The sequence below is a fragment of the Rhinolophus sinicus genome, chromosome 18 (genome assembly GCF_057876585.1).
Source record: "Rhinolophus sinicus isolate RSI-liver-muscle chromosome 18, RSI-T2T, whole genome shotgun sequence".
In the NCBI taxonomy this organism is placed as follows: domain Eukaryota; kingdom Metazoa; phylum Chordata; class Mammalia; order Chiroptera; family Rhinolophidae; genus Rhinolophus; species Rhinolophus sinicus.
Genome location: NC_142518.1, coordinates 74,660,065 through 74,679,538, shown reverse-complemented (window position 1 = coordinate 74,679,538; position 19,474 = coordinate 74,660,065). Strand labels below are relative to the sequence as shown.

General features: G+C 41.3%; 1 protein-coding gene across 1 annotated transcript in view; it reads left to right on the top strand.

Annotated features, from left to right (window-relative positions):
* The window catches only part of GUCY2F (guanylate cyclase 2F, retinal), a 119,298-nt gene that overhangs the window by 78,970 nt on the left and 20,854 nt on the right, over positions 1–19,474 (top strand). The window contains 8 exon segments of the mRNA XM_088794759.1: positions 996–1,028; positions 1,031–1,116; positions 2,550–2,571; positions 4,555–4,605; positions 4,608–4,711; positions 7,069–7,232; positions 8,016–8,208; positions 18,798–18,966. Coding sequence (XP_088650885.1) covers positions 996–1,028; positions 1,031–1,116; positions 2,550–2,571; positions 4,555–4,605; positions 4,608–4,711; positions 7,069–7,232; positions 8,016–8,208; positions 18,798–18,966 — 822 coding nt within the window.

Here is a 19,474-nt window from a genome sequence, read left to right as displayed (position 1 = left end):
TTTCCAGGAAGACTTCCTGGATTAGGTTGATCATCTCAGTTTTTCACTTGTTTGAACCTCAAGGAATTGTCAATATTTAACCATTTTTGACCAATAGAACTGGCAATTTCAAATGGTTCAGTGTAAAATACTCCCTCCAACTTTTGACTATTCTATTTATATCGTTAATGTATATTTCTTTACATATCGCTTAAAGAGTGCTCCCAAATTATTTCTGAGCCTCTGACCGTCATAAGTCTCTGGAAGCAGAAATATCTTTTTACCCCAATGGGGCCTGAAATGGAGCAGAACACACAGTGAGGCTCAATTTTGACATTCAATAGATGCATTTTCTTGCACTATATTGTGGGCCTCATCACTATTGGACTGTGAACTCTGCAAAGGCAAGGGCAAGGCCTAATTCATCTCTGGAACCACCCCTGCACTAGCATAGTTTCTGGTACATAGCAGACCCTCAATAAATATTTGAAGAACTGAGTTGAAGGAATTGCTGCATCTTTGTGTTCAGTAAGGAAGAGAGGAGGCCTGAGGATCCTCTTTTCCTTTTAGAGAAGACCCAGAGAAAGCAACTTATGAATCTCTGAGCTCCAGCAAAATCAAATTACCAGACACATATAGATCTTGGCAAACAACAAATCCATGGCAACCAGTTTGGCCGTGCATTTGCCTTTCTCTGGACCTGCCAACTGCTACTTGCAGGCTCAAGAGAGCAAGAAAGCAAACACCAAATAGTTTTTCTACTTTTAGCTTCTATGCCCTTCCCTACACCTCTGCAGTTTCTACCTGCATGGTCCTGGGGTGGGGAGAGTAGTATGCTTTCTTTGTGTGCAATTCTTTAGATTCATAGATTCAGACCCTTGGTAGGCACTAGCATGCCAGTCTGTCTAAAAAAATACAAAGCAGTCAATGAAGCAGCACCCTTGGAGCCCTTGAGGGCATTGCAAGTACTGCCAGTTAATCCTTCCTGCATTCACCACACAATGCTTTCTTTTCAGAGTTACTGTGGACAACCCATGAACTATTGAAAGCCTGAGGGGCAGCAGGTTAAGTTCTTTTTCAGGAGACATCTATAGCTTTGCCATCATCATGCAAGAAGTGATGGTCCTTTTCCAAACTGTGACATAAGCCAGGGGCCTACAGGACCTATGCCAGTCTTTTATTTCAGCAGCCCCCTCTACTCCTCTGAGTCACTTCCTGCCAGGTATTTCAGTATCCCTCATTGGTACTACTGGATGGCAAAGTCCTCCCATGCTTTACCTGTGACATGCCACAGGCTTTCATCCTCATCACCCATCAAAATGTTTGGCCAAAAGCCAAATGGATGGTAAAAACAGTAGGCAAAAGTTTGAGGGGAAGCAGGATACTTGCATATGTTAAAAGTATGAATCCACTAGATATTTACTAACTACAAGTGTAAAAATACTAAGTTTATGCTATAGTCCACATAGCATAAGGAAGATAGTCAATGGTATTGTAACAGCTATATAAGATGTCAGAGGGGTAGTAGATTGGGGGAGGGGGACTATCACTTTGTGAGGGGTATAAATGTCTAACTATTACATTGCTTTATACACCTGAAACTGATAAAAACTAAGTTTACTAGTGAAAGATCCTTCAGAAACCACCTTAACCAAGTGATCAAGTCACATCCACAGCATGTACCCAAATATGATGCACTGACAGGATATAACACCACCTCTGTGGCATTCTTGTCAAAAGTGCATAACCTCGACATCAGATACACCCCAACTGAGAGGCATTCTACAAAATAACTGGCCAGTACTTATCAAAAGTATCAAAGTAATGAAAGACAGAGTGAGAATGAGGAGCCATCAAAGATTGGAGGAGACTGAGACACAACAATTAAATCGAATATGAGATAGTGAATTGGGTTGTGACATAGAAAAGAAATATTGGATGGGGGTTGAAACTGATGACATTACAATAAAGACCCTAGATTAGCAATAGTAACAATATTAATTTGCCTTGTGCAATGGTGGTATATTTGTAAGTTGCTAACATTAGGAGAAGTTGAGTGAAGTGTATAGAGGCAATTGTACTCTTTTCTGGAAGTCTAAATTTATTTTAAAACAGGGTTTTAAAAATGCAAACAGAAAAAATCCCCAAATAGCTACCCTTTGCCCCACTCAGAGTACTGTATCATTCCTCTACTCAAGGCTCCCCAACCATGTCCCATCACTTGTTAAATGAAGCACACATTCCTCATATGACATATGAGGCTCTTTACAGTCTGGCCCCTAACCACCTCTTTAGGCTTGTCTTCTGGCACACCCCACACTCCAGCTAAACCATATGACTAGCATTGCGCTGAAAGTACCATGGTCTCTCCCTCCTCAGTGCCTACATACACGCTGTTCACAATAATTGGAATGCCCTCACCTTCTCACCTTGCCTCACACAACTTTTGTCACCTCCTTTGGGAAGCCTTCTCTGACCTTTTCAGTGTGAGTCAGGTGCCCCCCTCTGTGCTCACCTGTGTGTATGTCTGCTAGAGCACTTATATTGCTGGTCATTGTTTATCTCTTCAGTTGGACTCTGAGCTTTTCAAGGGTGTGAATCATGCTGGACCTACACTGAGAGCTGAGCCATTCAAGTCAATGGTGCTCTGAGAAAGAGACAAGGACTCCCTCTACTAGAGAATGGTTGGGGAGGTCGTGCCCCAAGGGATTGATTCACATGACATCTGTTGTACTGAGAGCAGGGTGCTGTGATGGAGAAACCATTACTCATATAGGCCAACCTGGGTTAAAGGAGCTGAAGGTGTGATGTCACAAGAAGCTGAGAAGTCAGGGGCAACAGCTGGAATTCTTAGAATTCTTTCATAGGGACAAGGGGACACTCATGGTATGAAGCAGCACTGTTGGAGTGTTACAGCCAATGGGAAGGACACACTGCTGGGGCAAGCAAGGTTTGGATCATGATGAGAATGTTAGGGTTGGGGTTGTGGGGAGGGGACTAAGGATAGGAAATAAGCTGAAGAGATAGTCAGGGCTTGGATTTTATTCTGAGCATTATAAGAAGTCATGAATGGGTTTTAAGCAAGAAAGCGGCATGGCCACAGTCATGTTTTAGGAATGGTTTGAAGAAGGCTAGGCAGGAAACAGAGAGACCAGATTGAGGCCTATCACAGGTTGCTGGGGCCACTGAAAGCTAACCATTTCGTCCTACTTCCAGGGACTTTTCTCCCCTTGTAAAAAGGGTAGTCTGACTGATCTAGACTGCTGGTCACTAATGTGTCTGAATTTGAAGTTTAAAACTCCCAGTTGAGGTCTGAGGCATTTGGAACAAGGACAGTGTTGTAGAGTGAGACTGCCTTGGATTAAATTTGAATTCTGTCACTTACTAGCCATGTGACTTTAAGTAAATTACGTACTCTCTCTCTGCCTCAGTTTTCCCTTCTGAGAAATGAATAGTTCCTACCTCATCTGTGTGTAATGTGAATCAAGCGAAAAAATGCATGCAAAGTCCTCACTCAACTCATAGTCTGATAAATGTTCCACTGAAAGTTGAGTTCAAGGACCAGCAGCCAGGAGGATCCCAGGTGGGCCCTGAATGATTTGCTGGAGTTCTTAATTTCCTTTCTCTAGGGACCATGCAGGGCCCTAGTCTGTATCTGAGTTGGGCTTAGGCCTTCGGGGGTGGTCATGGGGGGAGTAATTGTCCTAATGAAGTAGGAATATGTCTCTGTGAGTCCCCAATATGTCTCTGTGAGTCCTCAAATGATGTAGGGGACTTTTGAGTGAGTGAGTGCTGGGATCATGTCTCGTGAGACCAAAGAATGGAAACACAGACTCAGGAGAGGCAAAAAGTTTTAAAAAGAGGATAGTTTATTGGAAGCAAAGAGTTAGAGCTCCCGAGCGGGAGGGGGTCCCGAATAGGGGTGCCTGAGGCAAAAGCTCTTACTTTTATACCTTCCCTTGCCTGTTTGGGGAAGGGGAGCTAGCACCTTTTAATGAAATTTGTCTACCAGGTTTGTTCTGCTTGCCCATCCTGAAGGAATTAGCAAAATAACCCACTCTTATCTATCAAATATGCTCCATTTGTCAGGCCAAAAGGAATTTTATGATTAACCTCAAGGTGTCGTTACATTTTGTCCTGGAGCGAAGGAGTGATTTCAAAACCTGGAGTTCCAGGATATGGCTGTCTTTGTTTATTCCACCAGGGACCTCCCTGTCCACCTAAGGACATGCTAACTAACCTGTCTCACTACTGTGGGGATGAGTGAAGGGAGCCAAGTTATTGGAGTGTTATCATTGACACCAGACAGGCCACATCTGAAACCTAGCAGAAGCAGGATAAAGCTGTGCCTAAATGATACCAATAGCTCAGTTGACTAATTTTTCATTTCCTGTTCAATTGACTGATGCAACCTTTGCTCAGGTACAATTTATATTCATTCCACTGAAGGAGAAAGCAAGGCTTTCTTTGATTTCTCCTGACCAATCCCTTTCTTGGCTAAAACTCAATTAACTTTGCTAAATATTGATGCTTTTCCCATAATTTGTAGACCTTTCTTTTCTTGCTTCTGGACAGAAATCATAGACAGACTTAAGAAGCCTCCTCCTGTGTACAGACCAGTGGTTCCTCTGAGCATACCCCTCCAGAATGTCTCCAGCTTATGAAGCAGTGCTGGGCTGAGGCTGCAGAACAGCGACCAACTTTCAATGAAATATTTAACCAGACAAGGACCGTGTATATCTTAGCACTGCACAGCAGCCATCCTGAAGCCATCGTACCCTAAACTAATTCCTTGGGTTCTTGTCATATCATGGTAGGAAGCTCTTGCAAGAAAAAAAGACATTCTTCTTGAGAAAGAAGGCTACCTAGAGGCCTTTGGGGCTGGAGCATCCCAACACGTCTTCTGAGAACACAGAAGATGGTTTTGGTGCTCTTCTGTATCTGAAACTCTGTTCCAGGCCATCCGCAATCTGAGCTATCCAAGCTTTCAAAGATGGAATTGAACTACCAGGCATTTGCAAGGCAATAGCATTGAGATGGTTTCAAGATATGTGTTTTGGAATAGATGGAGATCCTCATGCAGCTGTGTTTGCTTTGGAGACCCCACAGAACTCTGACCAGTATACCATTGAAGTGATGTCAGGTTGTTTTGGGAGTGTCAGGAAAAATATGGGGTGTTTGAAAGGGTCTTCAAGATGGAAGAAAATATAAATGTGGAGTACAAAAGCAGGAGATTCCTTAGGTTCCTAGGGAACAACTTGAACAAACAGAGTGCATGAAAACTGATGAACTCTCTCCTTAAGATACTGAATTTATGAATAAGCTAGTTCTTTCCTTGGAGTTGGGGAAATGAGGAAAGGACAGCGAGTCTTGTTAAGGAAGTTAGGATGTGGTTCCTATGTTGGAGCAGGCAGTTTAGGGCTTTGTTGAAACTACAGGATACTGAAAATGAAGATGCTCTCTGTGAGTGCTGTGTCAGCTCTGGTGAGGAGGCTTTTGAGCCTGGCTGGAGTACAACACCGAGGTGCTTTGTGAGTGGCAGATATCTGAGGCAGAAAAAAGAAAGAGCTGGATTGAAAGCCTGAGGGGCCCTGCATATGAAGTCATCCATGTCCCCAGCTAACAATGCCTCCATTAGCCTGGCTGGGCTTCTTGAGGACACTCAAACAGGTGTTCAATAGTATGGAAAAGGCAAAAGACCATGAAAGTCAAATTTCTAAAAACTTACCATGAGGCAGGAGAAAAAGCATTTGCCCTCGTGTTGATGCTAGAGATAGTATTTCAGAAGGCAGCAGGGAAGCTGGTGATAGAAAGAATGCACATCATACGACCTTCAAACAAGAAATTGCTGGGGCTGCCCTCACTGAAATGCTTCAGTGGAAGTTTAGACTGTCTAAAAGACAGGGGTAGCCTCCCAATTCCCTGTAGCTAATAAAACTTAAATGGGAAGAGGAGAGTGAGGCTTCTTGGGTTAGGCAACAGGGGGAGCCCAAAGCATCTGATCTGCCTCCTGAGATTACCTGCAGGACCTTGATGGACTTGTAGATGTGGACCAGGCTCAGAAGAGCTAGTGTTGGCTTTGGGGCATTGAATGCTAAGTGGAGCATGTGCTAACCAGCCTTATAGGAGGGTTCATTGGGACCGATTGCTAGGTGTCTGCTCAGCAAAACCACCACCAGACTTTTTGTTGTGAACATAGCCTTGTGCATGCTGAACACAGTAGCAAGGAGGAGCTACCCCCTCATGATTCCAATGCTATGCTAAGCTCCCCATCTCTGTAGATGGGCAGGGAGCATATAAAACATCTGTGACATGCAGCCATTTCTAAAGAATGGGGCAAGACCAGTTGAATTTTCACATGACCCCAACTGACATGAAGGGCAATTGCTAGGGGACACCATTATTCCTGGACTCCATGGTAAGAAACAGGGGTAAATCTGTAGATCTTGGGTCATATTTAAGAGGTTAAGAAACCTTCTACTGCCCAAGAACTAGCAATGCAGTAGCATTAGAAGATAAGGATGATTTAATAAGCCGATGATCTGGAAGAGTAAAATAGCACTCCCTGCCCTCTTTTACCCCTTACCCCACTCACAACTGGACTGGGCTGAAGACCAAATCCTGCTGCCTCTGAAGTGGCTACTATTCATGTGATAGCATCTCAGAACTGAAAGATCCTGCCCAGAGCACCCTTTGCTCAGATTTGAAAGAAGCATAAGTGTAGGGGAAGAACTACTTAAATAAAAAGAGCCCTGCGAATGGGCCAGGGTAAAAATAAGGGTGGGTGGTGACTTTTGCTATTTTTACTTGGGCTTACCTCTCCTACTCTGGCATTTTTTTACATTTATTGGGGTGACAATTGTTAGTAAAATTACATACATTTCAGGTGTCCAATTCTGTATTACATCATCTATAAATCCCATTGTGTGTTCACCACCCAGAGTCAGTTCTCCTTCCATCACCATATATTTGATCCCCCTCTACTCTAGCATTTTAGAGGAAGGGATTTGTCATAAGGGGTCCTGCTCTATCATCTCTGAGTTTGTGGAAGTAAGAATTCCATGGTTCCTCTTTCTGTCTTACTTCCAGTTTAAAACTTTCAATAAAGGGAAGAAGCCCAATATCATTGATTCTATGCTTTGGATGTTGGAGCAATATTCTAGCAACTCGGAAGGTTTGATCCAGGAATGAACTAAAGAGCTGGAAATTGAAAAACAGAAGATGGAAAAGCTTCTAACACAGATGCTACAACCGTATGTGTGAACACCTGAGGAGTGTAAATCCTTGTAATACTGTGTTCTATTAAAAATAGAAAAAGAATTTACCCATCAATTAACTGCTTTCTTCCCTCTCCTGCACTCTCTCTACTCCCAGGAGATTTGAGTTACACCTTCAGGTCAAAGAAGAATTGGAAATCAAGGGAGCAGAGCACACTTTCTAATTTTCAACTACCTGTGGATCATGCTGGTCATTTAAGTCTTTAGTGCCTCAGTTTTTCTATGTGTCATTACATGACTTTGCTTGGAAGTTGACCGATTAAAACAAGGCAGTTCCTTGAGCTCCTAGAGGAAAGTAGCAGGGGTTGGTTTTTCAGGTTTTTCCTCCCTTAATTGAGAGCCTTATCTGTTACTACAATTTCCAAATTTTCCAAGGCACCTTACACTGTTGTAACATGATCTTTTAGGAAATAATTGGGGAAATTAGTCTCTTGTAAAGGCAACTACCAGGGAACAATCCCCGAGGGCATGGTGGGGTAGGGGCTGAGGAAGGATAGAGAGCTGAAAAAACTACACAAAGGCACAACCAGGGCTGTCTGTTCAGTGCTGTATTCCAGCAACCTAGCACAGTGCCTCACACATTGTAAGCACTCAATATATATTTGTAGAATAAATGAAATAATATTTTCAACCACGTGACATTTTCTTCCTCATCATTTACTTGGCAGTGGCTTTTGGAGAAATTGCATTCTAGCAGATGTGTGTGTGGCATGGAGCGAAGCCTGTATCCTCTGAGGAGTAGCTATGTCTGCTGTTCAGATCAGTTGCTGAATCTTTCAAAAAGGGCTGCACGGTCGAACCTGAGGGTTTTGACTTGGTCACCTTGTATTTCAGTGATGTTGTGGGCTTCACCACCATCTCATCCATGAATGAACCCACTGAGGTGGTTGATCTTCTCAGTGACCTGTACACACTCTTTGATGCCATCATTGGCAGTCACGATGTCTACAAAGTAAGTTACTTAGCAGAGAAATATATTTCAGAGAGAAATTTGTTTATGAAGCTTATCTATGTGTACTTCAAAATTGAAGGGTGCAACTTTATTGAATGTTATTATATAGAAATTAAAATTTAAATAGTAAATTTTGAAGCTTCCTTTGGTGTCCCATTGGAAATGAAAGCCAGATAGAATGCATATAATTTCACACTTTACAAAGTAACAGTCTCAACTAAGCGAGAGGTTGCTGGTAAGATTTCTTTTGAGCTGTTTTATAGAACTGGAACTAAGAAGTGGTTGGCTCCAAAAGTGTTATTGCGCTTCAGTGCCTGACTACCCACAGTGTAGGCAGTGTGATGCTAGGCACTGAAGGGGATACAGACGAAGAGTTGGTGTTTTGTCCATAGTTGGTAACTGAAACAGAGTTCATCTTGACAAAGTTCGGAGATCTAATATTTGGTGTTAAAATTTGATTTCCTGCTTTAGGTACCATTTTTATACAGGAGGGAACTCTAGCCTTACACATGTCAATGAGCTATTCGACCTGAGGTTTTTTGGAATTGCTACAGGGTGACTAAAAACATGCCGATTGGTCTGAAGTCTGGGGAAGTGGTTCATTGTGAGGTTGCAATCCTCTGCTCCCACCTTTCCCTACCCCTCCAGCCTGTCAGTGTCCATTCTTCCTGCCAAAGATTGCAGAACATGAGTAGAGAACAGATCACAACATTCACTCATTTTGGTGTCATGCTTCCTTGCCCTTGGTTTTATGTGTTATCTTGTCCCTAGGCAGAAAATTGCTAAAATTTTCATAGCTGTGCAGGGACATTTGCATGTTGTCTGCAACAGGGATACTTATCTAATTGATGGATACCCCAGGCATCCCAAACTTTAGACAGCTCCTCTCTCCCAGGAACCAAGGTAGAGCTGGAGAATGAGTAGCTCCATTCAGTGGATCTTTCATAGTAGTCAGTAATGTTCCAAGTCTTAAATTACACACAGGGTAGTGTGTTTATCTCAGACTAGACAGGGCCCTTTCAGGTCAGGTAGAGAGCCTCAGGGTTAGACCAAGCCACCTAAATAGGTCTCAGAAATAGACATCATACCTGTCAATCAGTAGGAGCGGCAAACTAATCAAGAAGCACACATGGAGACCAAGGAGGAGGAAAAAACCATGGAATCAGACTACCTGTCTCAACTCGTTGAACTCAAGCAGGCTAAAGAGAAAAACAAACCGCTGAAAACTAATCCAGTTGAAAGTAAAATCCAAGATGATTCAGCATGGGCAGTAACACAGCCACTGGTTTAATCAACCCAGATGATACTGTTCATTCAGACAATTGCTGGGGGTATTAAGGATGAGACCATAAGGTATTTTGGTACTTCATGGATGCAGTAGGGAGATAGTGGGCTGTTTCCAGGACAGAGCAGAACTATATGAATCAAAAAATGGAATTTAATTTTTAGTCATGTTTATAAAAAGCATACACAGTGAACAGGAAATAAAAATTGAGCCAGCAGTAACTCACCAAACCTGTTTGTGTTTTCATTTTCTTTACCTGTAAATTGGAATCACTTCCCCTCGTACTTGATAATCTGAAATGGAAGTGAGAAGACTACTGCAGAATTATGAAGTTAGTGATTTATTTTCAGTTTCAATTCTCCTTCCACAACCTCATCTCAACCAGACCCCTTCTTATACCTCCTCTTCCCTTTCTCTATCCTTATGCTGGCTTATGCAACCCACAATTCCCCACAGCAGTCTTACACCAAGGCCAGGCAGTGCCCATGCTCCCTTCCCTTCTAATCTTCTCATCCATGTCCTTGGGGACTCCCAGGTGATTGACTGACAGCTGAAGTTTCAACCACTGATCTCTGATAATGGCCAGCCAATGAGTTTCTCCCTCCCATAAAGCATTTGCATGGTATCCATTGCCTTCCTCTGTGCAGGCAGGCATGCTTATTTGGGAGCAAGGATCCTTTTTTAAAAGTGTGCCAGCAATGGGATTTATAGATGATGTAATACAGAATTGTACACCTGAAATCTATGTAATTTTACTAACAATTGTCACCTCGATAAATTTAATAAAAAATAAAAAAAAGTGTGCCAGGCAAGGGAGGACCTGGATGGAACCATACTGAGCTACAAAGTCCCATAAGTGCAAATAATCATTGTTATTGGCTGTATAGGAAATCATGATGCGGGGCCTCTTGCTGATTACTAACCTTTCTCTGGAGCTGAGTCCTAACCACAGCCCCATGGTTCATTTCAAGACAGCAGTTTGGTGATGAGGACAATGACAACTTTGATGATGATGATGATTTCATAGCTTTCATTTATCATCCACCAGGAAGGTCTTAAGAGCTTTGACATGTATTACGTTTTTGGTCCTTACAAAACTCTATGAGGTCGGTACTGTCATTATCCCTATTTTACAGAGAAGGATACTGAAGCACAGAGAGGTTACGTGACTTGCTCAGTTTACAAATGGTGCATCAGGGATTTTAACCAAGGAAGCATAAATTCAGAGTTTCATGCTCTTAACCATTGTACTCGTATTTTTTATTTCTTTTTTTATTAGTTTCAGGTGCACAAAACAAAGTGACACTTAGACATTTATGTTTTATATCCCTCACATTGTGTGAACCCCCCTCCCCCATCCACTAACCCTCTGACATCGCACACAGCCATTACATTTCCACTGTCTCTATTCCTAATGCTGTACTCTGCTTCTTGTAAGTATATACATACATATATACATACATATATATATATACATATATATATATATATATATATATATATATATATATATATATATATATATATAATTATAGTTGGCATTCATTATTGTTCAGCTTCAGGGGTACAGTGCAGTGATCAGGCATCTACATCAGCCCTGAGGTGGTCTCCCTAATGAGACAAGTGTCCATCGGATACCCTAAAACATCTTTACAACATTATTGATTACATTCCCCAAATTAATTTTCAAAACCCCTTTTTTTCTCTCAAGATCCATCCATGTTGTCATAAATGTTCCTATATCATCTTTTCTTACCGCCAAAAAAAAAAATGATAATGATAAACTGTTTTCTAGATTGGCTGTACAATTTGCACTCCCACCAACAATAAATGAGACTTACAGCTGCTTTGCATCTTTAAAAACAAAAAAACAAAAAACAAACAAACAAAAAAACCCGTGGCCATCTTGTGGTTACTGACTGTTTTCTAATCACCTCACCTTCCCCTTATCCCCACCCACCCTCCCATCTAGCAACCCTCAGTTTTTCCTCTATGTCTACAAAACTGTTTCTGATTAGTTCATTCACGTATTCTTTTCTTAGATTCCACATATAAGTGAGATCACATGGTATTTGTCTTTCTCTGTCTGACTTATTTCACTTAACATAATGTTCTCTAGGTCCATCCATGTTGTTGCAAATGGTAAGATTTCTTTCTTCTTTATGGCTGCATAATACTCTATTGTATAAATGTCCCACAGTTTCTTAATCCAGTCATCTACCGATGGGCATTTCAGTTGTTTCCAAGTCTTGGCTATTGCGTATAGTGCTGCAATAAACATAGGAGTGCATAAAGATTTTTGAATTAGAGTTTTGGATTTCTCCGGATAGATACCTAGGAGTGGAATTGCTGGATCATAAGGTAGTTCCATTTTCAGATTGTTGAGATATCTCCATACTGTTTTCCATAGTGACAACACCAATCTGCAATCCCACCAACAGTGCACAAGCATTCCCTTTTCTCCACATCCACGCCAGCACTTGTTGTTTGTTGATTTATTGATGATAGCCATTTTGACTGGGGTGAGGTGGTATCTCATTGTGGTTTTTATTTGCATTTCTCTGATGGTTAGTGAGTTTGAGCATTTTTTCATATGTCTGTTTGCCATCGGTATGTCCTTTTTAGAAAAATGTCTCTTCATGTCCTCTGCCCATTTTTTAATTGGGTTGTTTGTTTTTTTGGAGTTGAGTTGAGTTTTTTATAAATTTGTGATATTAACCCCTTATCAGATATATCGTTGGCAAATATCTTTTCCCATTCAGTAGGGTCCCATTTTGTTTTACTGATGGTTTCCTTTGCTGTGAAAAAACTTTTTAGTTTGATGTAATCTCACATGTTTATTTTTTCTCTTACTTCCCTTGTGCGAGGAGATATATCAGTAAAAATCTTACTCCAGGTAATGTCTGTGAAGTTTCTTCCTATATTTTCTTCTAGGAATTTTATGGTTTCCGATCTTACATTTAAGTCTTTAAGCCATTTTGAATTTATTTTTGTATGTGGTGTAAGGAGGTGGTCCAGCTTCATTTTTTTGCATGTGTCTGTCCAGGTCTCCCAGCACCATTGATTGAATAGACTATCTTTAACCCACCGTACATTCTTGCTTCCATTGTCGTACATTAAATGGTCATATAGGCATAGATTTATTTCTGGACTCTCTATTGTGTTCCATTGATCTATGTGTCTATTTTTATGCCAGTACCATGCTGTTTTGATTACTGTAGCCTTGTAGTATAATTTGATATCAGGTATTTTTATACCTCCCACTTTGTTCTTATTTCTCAAGATTGCTGAGGCTCTCTGGGGTCTTTTATGGTTCCATATAAATTTTAGGATTATATGTTCTATTTCTGTGAAAAACGTCGTTGGTAATTTGATAGGAATTGCGTTGAATATGTATATTGCCTTAGGCAGTATGGACATTTTAACTATATTAATTCTTCCTATCCATGAACATGGTATGTGTTTCCATCTATTTGTATCTTCTTTCATTTCTTTCTAAAGTGTCTTATAATTTTCTGAGTACAGATCTTTTACTTCTTTGGTTAAATTTATTCCCAAGTATTTTATAGTCTTTGAAGCAATTGTAAATGGGATTGCTTTTTTAATATCTCCTTCTGATGTTTTATTATTGGTATATAAAAACGCAACTGATTTCTGAATATTAATTTTGTATCCTGCTACTTTACTAAATTCATCTATCAGCTCTAATAGTTTCTTGGTGGAGTCTTTAGGGTTCTCTCTATATAGTATCATATCATCTGCATATAATGACAATTTTACTTCCTCCTTACCGATTTGGATGCCTTTTATTTCTTTTTCTTGTCTGATTGCTGTGGCTAGAACTTCTAGCACTATGTTGAATAGAAGTGGAGAAAGTGGGCAACCTTGCCTTGCTCCTGATCTTAAGGGGAATGGTTTTAGCTTTTAACATTGAGTATGATGTTAGCTGTGGGTTTATCATATATGGCCTTTATTATGTTGAGATATGATCCCTCTATTCCCACTTTCTTAAGGGTTTTTATCATAAATGGCTGCTGGATTTTATCAAATGCTTTTTCTGCATCTATTGATATGATCATGTGATTTTTATTTTTCATTTTGTGAATGTGGTGTATCACATTAATTGATTTGCGGATGTTGAACCACACTTGCATACCAGAGATGAATCCCACTTGATCATGGTGTATGATCTTTTTAATGTATTGCTGAATTCTGTTCGCTAATATTTTGTTGAGAATTTTTGCATCTATGTTCATTAGAGATATCGGTCTGTACTTTTCTTTTTTTGTGGTGTCTTTGTCTGATTTTGGGATCAGGGTGATAGTGGCTTCATAAAAAGTGTTTGGGAATCTTCACTTCTTCTGGAATTTTTGGAAGAGCTTGAGGAAAATAGGTGATAATTCTTTTTTGAACGTATTGTAAAATTCACCTGTAAAGCCATCTGGTCCAGGGCTTTTGTTTGTTGGGAGATTGTTGATTACTGATTCAATTTCCCTGGTGGTAAGCAGTCTATTCAGGTTATCTGTTTCTTCTTGAGTTAGCTTTGGAGGGTTGTAAGCCTCTAGAAAATTTGTCCATTTCTTCCAGATTGTCAAATTTGTTGGCATATAGTTGCTCATAATAGTTCCTTAAATTTTTTTTCTATTTCTGCAGTATCTATTGTCACTTCTCCTCTTTCATGTCTGATTTTATTAATTTCGGTCCTCTCTCTTTTTTTTAATGAGTCGGGCTAAAGGTTTGTCATTTTGTTTATCTTCTCTAAGAACCAATCTTGGATTCATTGATCTTTTGTATTGTTTTTCTGGTTTCTGTTTCATTTATTTCCTCTCTGATCTTTATTATCTCCGTGCTTGTACTCCCTTTGGACTTATTTTGCTGTTCTTTTTCCAGATCCCTTAAGTGTGAAGATAAACTGTTGATTAGTGATGTTTCTTGTTTCTTTAGGTAGGCCTGCAATGCTATGAATTTCCCTCTTAGGACTGCTTTCACGATATCCCATAGATTTTGTGTCATCGTATTTTCATTTTCGTTTGTCTCGAGATAACTTTTGATTTCTTCCTTGATCTCCGCTTGACCCATTCATTATTTAGTAACATGTTATTCAGCTTCCATGAATTTGTGTGTCTTCTATTTTTTTTCCTGTAGTTCATTTCTAATTTCATAGCAGTGTGGTCAGAGAAGACAATTGGTATGATTTCAATTTTCTTAAATTTATCAAGACTTGTTTTGTGGCCTAAAATATGGTCTATCTTGGAAAATGTTTCATGTGCTCTTGAGAAGAACGTGTATTCTGCAGTTTTGGGGTGAAATGCTCTGAAAATATCGATTAAATCCAAGTGGTCCAATGTGTCATTTAAGGAAGGCAGTTGTTTCCATATGGATTTTCTGTCTGGAAGACCTGTCCCTTGTTGTCAGGGGTGTGTTGAATCCCTACTCTGATAGTGTTACTGTTGATCCCTGTCTTTATGTCAGTCAATATCTGTTTTACATATTTAGCTGCTCCTATGTTGGGTGCATAGATGTTTACTAGGGTTATGTCCTCTTGTCAGATCGATTCTTTATCATTCTATAGTGCCCATCTTTGTCTTTTAATATGTTCTTCGTTTTAAAGTCTATTTTGTCAGATATAAGTATTGCAACTCCAGCATTTTTCTCATTTCCATTTGCATGAAATATCTTACTCCAACCCTTCACTTTCAGCCTGTGTGTGTCTTTTGATCTGAGGTGAGTCTCTTGTATACAGCATATACAAGGGTCTTGCTTTCTTATCCACTCAGCCACCCTATGTCTCTTGATTGGAGCATTTAATCCATTTACATTTAAAGTGATTATTGATGGGTACATAGTTATTGTCATTTCTAAATTTGTAGTTAGATTGTTTTCATCTTTCGTCTATTTACAGAAGTCCATTTAGTATTTCTTGCAATGCTGGCTTGGTGGTAATAAATTCCTTTAGCTTATTCTTTTCTGGGAAGCTCTTTATCTCTCTATCAACTTTAAATGATAGCCTTGCTAGTTAAAGCAATCTAGGTTGTAGACCTTTGTTTCCCATCACTTTGAGTATCTCCTGCCAGTCCCTCCTGGCCTTCAATGTTTCTGTAGAAAAGTCATTTGATGGTATTATGGGAGTTCCCTTGTATGTAACCAACCCTCTGTCTTTCTCTTGCTGTTTTTAGGATTCTCTCTGTCTTTAACCTTTGCCATTTTAACTATAATGTGTCTTGGTGTGGACCTGTTTGTGTTTATCCTGGTTGGAACTCTCTGCACTTCCTGGGCTTGTATGTTGGTTTCCTTCATCAGGTTAGGAAAGTTTTCGGACATTATTACTTCAAATATGTTCTCAATCCCTTGCTCCCTCTCTTCACCTTCTGGTATTCCTATGATGCACATGTTGTTTTGCTTTATGTTATCCCAGAGGTCTCTTAAACCATCTTCATTGTTTTTTACTCTTTTTTCTTTCTGTTGTTCTGTTTGGGTGATCTCTGCTAACTTGTCTTCTAAGTCGCTGATTCGATCCTCTGCTTCATCTAGCCTGCTGTTAATTCCTCCAAGTGGGTTCTTTTTTTCAGTAATTGTGGTCTTTATTTCTAACTGGTTGTTCATTATGATTTCTCTGTCCTTCTTTATGTCGTCTCTAAACATCTTAAACCTTCTTGTCATTAGTGTTCTGAACTCGGTCTCTGATAAGTTGGTTACCTCTGTTTCATTTGGTTCCATTTCTGGAGGTTTCTTTTGTTCTATTATTTGGGACATGTTCCTTTGTTTCCCCATTCTGGCTGACTCTCTGTGTTTGCTTCGATGTATTAGGTAGATCCCCTAGAGTTCTTAGTTCTTGCTGGGTTATCTTATGTAGTATGTGACCTTTATATTTGACTTGCACTACTTCGTTCTTCTCCTCTGCGTGTGCTCCAAAGGTGACTGTTGCGTTGTATATATTGTCCTGTTAAAGAAGATCTTTAATTGCTTTTCGCTTGTGACTAGGTGGGGTTAACTCCCAGGCTGACTAGTTGTGAGACTTGGCTCTGCCCACTGCAGGGTGTTCTCTTGCGTGAGGATTGACCTCTATGGTGGTTTGGCCTCTATGGGTTCTCGTGCCTGTAGAGAATTCCCTCTGGGTGTGTCACTTGTAGGTCAAACCCGGTAGTACTCTGGTTTGGTCTGGAGTTGGCCTTTGGGTGTGTTGAATCTTGTGCCTCTTCAGCTGGGCCCTGGTAGGGCAATTTCAGAAGAAAGCAAATCACCAAGGACAACAACAACAACAACAACGAAGAAAAAAATCAAATACATTCACATGTAAAAACAACCAACAACCCCCACTCAACACAGGCAAAGATATCAAAGATATAAACACAAAACAAAACAAAACAAAACAAAAGACAAAAAAGAAAAAACAAAAAACTGAAAAAAAATAAGCAGCAGCAGTCTTGGCTTAAGCCCACCAAGTAATCTCCAGGTTGTCCTGTGCTGTACCAAAGAGTCCTTTGTATATTGTTCAGGCAGAGCCAGTCGCCTGCTGTCCAGAGTGACATTGGGACTGCAGATTTAGATGCGTGGGGCTGAGGGGTCTGGGTGATAGTTTCTACAATGTCAGTGCAGTTTCTGCCCTTGCCTGCACTTATGTGCACTGAGAGTAGCACCACCAGCCCTGTGTCCAGTTCTCCTGAGTCTTAGGGAACTTCCTTCATGTGTGTGTCTGTGTGTGTGTGTGTGGGGGGGGCAGGCGAGAGATTTCTGAGCTGCTGAAAGCCCAGAGCTGCGTCTGCCACCTACTGCTGACCCCTGGGTATGTCTCCGCAGTTGTAATTGCCCTCCCCTATGCAGGCCAGAAAGGGTGGGGGCTGGGGATGGAGGGGTCTTCTCTCTCTCCGAGCCCAGCCATGTCATACTCTTCCCGCAGGCCAGAAAAGTTGGTGGCTTGGGGTGGAGGAGTCTCTTCTCTCCTAGTCCAGCAAAAATCACACTCTTCCCTGACTCTTCCCTGGGTCAGAGCTGCACACTGGTCTTCCCAGAGCCCGAGCACTAAGTCTCCTCTGTAACCTGACACTACTCCTCAGTTCTGGGGCCAGTTTAAGTCTCTGGAAGGGCGGCGGTAGGATTGGAAGAGCAGTGGAAGGGGCCCAGGTATGGAGTTTGTGTCCTTTGTCCGGCCTAGGGCCCAACTGGAGGTCTCACTGAGTTTATTGCCTCAAATGCTGTATATGCTGTCCCATTGGCGGGATAGATCAGCTTTGGGACGCAGGGAAAGAGCCCACCTCCTGGCTTTTGTGTTCTCTGTTCTGTCCTGGGATCCCCCGCGTCTCTGCATCTGCGGATGCCAGCCGCATTTCCACCGCTGCAGATGCAGACTGCGTTTCCACAGCCGCAGATATGGACCACGTTTCCACTGTCACAGATGTGGACCGCATTTCCACCACCCAACCATTGTACTCTTGAATGCAGTTCTCTAGGAGAACATGGATTTTAACTGGATCCAAATTTGCACTAGCAGAGCCTGACTGGCAGATTTCACAGAAGTCCTTTCAGCTTACTTATCTTTTGGATTTACTTGAAAAGCTCCAACTTACTAGTCACTTAAGAGTGAGCACACTTCTGTAGGGAAGGTGAGGAATACAGATTTGCCGTTATTTTCAGGTGTCCAGCTCTATTTGGCCCCTGCATAAAACAATTAGGGTTAGTACTTCTGCCCCTTAAGAGGCAGGCACTAGGATAAGAAGAGGTAGCTGGTGGTGAAACACCCAATTCTCATACCCAATGGCACCACAAAACGGACTTTCTCATATTAGCAAGGCAAAACAGAAGGAATGAACTCTTCCACCTTCCGTTCCCTTTTCCTACATTTTCCTTAAGGCTGCCCCAGCTCATTCACCTGAAATCACCTAGGGAAATGTTTTGTGGGTGTAGCACCATGTGCACCTTTTCATGGAGTGCTCCCCATGGACATTCACAGACAGTCCCAGAAAGAAATCTCTCCTTTTCCCTCTTCCAGGAGTTACTTGGAGCCTAATAATTCTCTAGGACCAGCCAGGAGCCTGCAAAGTAGCTGCACTTCTTTTAGAATCTATGCATGTGGGACCTAGATATCAGTCTTTGTGAAATAAAGTTCCTGAAGTGATTCTAATGTGCAGCCAGACCTGTGACCCCTGAAAATCTTTCTCTGTTTTCCGCACTTTACAAGAAGAACATTTGGCTGCCATCATACCTTTTAAACTCTGTGACACACACACACACACACACACACACACACACACACACACACACACACACGGAAAATATTTGCTTGTTAATTCTTTCCCCCGATTCCTAGGTGGAGACTATTGGAGATGCTTACATGGTGGCCTCAGGCCTCTCAAAGAGGAATGGCAGTTCACATGCAGCTGAGATTGCAAACATGTCCCGAGATATCCTGAGCTCTGTGGGTACCTTCAACATGCGGCACATGACAGAAGTCCAGATTCGAATAGGCCTGCATTCAGGTAACAATGACCAGCTAAACCAAGAGATGACATTTCTGCGCTTCTCAAGGGAAGATTAGAAAAGGGGGGAGAGGGTAACTCTTCCCTGTCTATTGGCAACTGGATCATCCAGGTGCCTAGTACTGCATAATTCTTTTAAGCCTAGTCCAGTTTACTCTCTTCCCAATGGACAGCAGTCCTTGTTCAAAGTACCAAGCCCTTTCAGTCCACCTTTCTTGTTAAAGCCAACATTTCCATATTTGACTATGACACAAGAGCGCCATGCATATGTTGTATTTAGGACAATTGATTTAATTAGTTCAAGTCTCCACTCCTCATGTATTTCTCTCACACATTCCTCCCCAATTGCTTGAATATCTTCAGGAACTCTCTTTCACTGAATGCTTTCCATCTACCTTCCCACATTCACAGGTATCTTGATAGACACCTCACTTGATGTCACAGATATTTCACCTACTAGCCTTCTGGCTCCCCTCTCCACTCACCTCCTCTTTATAATTGCTTTGCT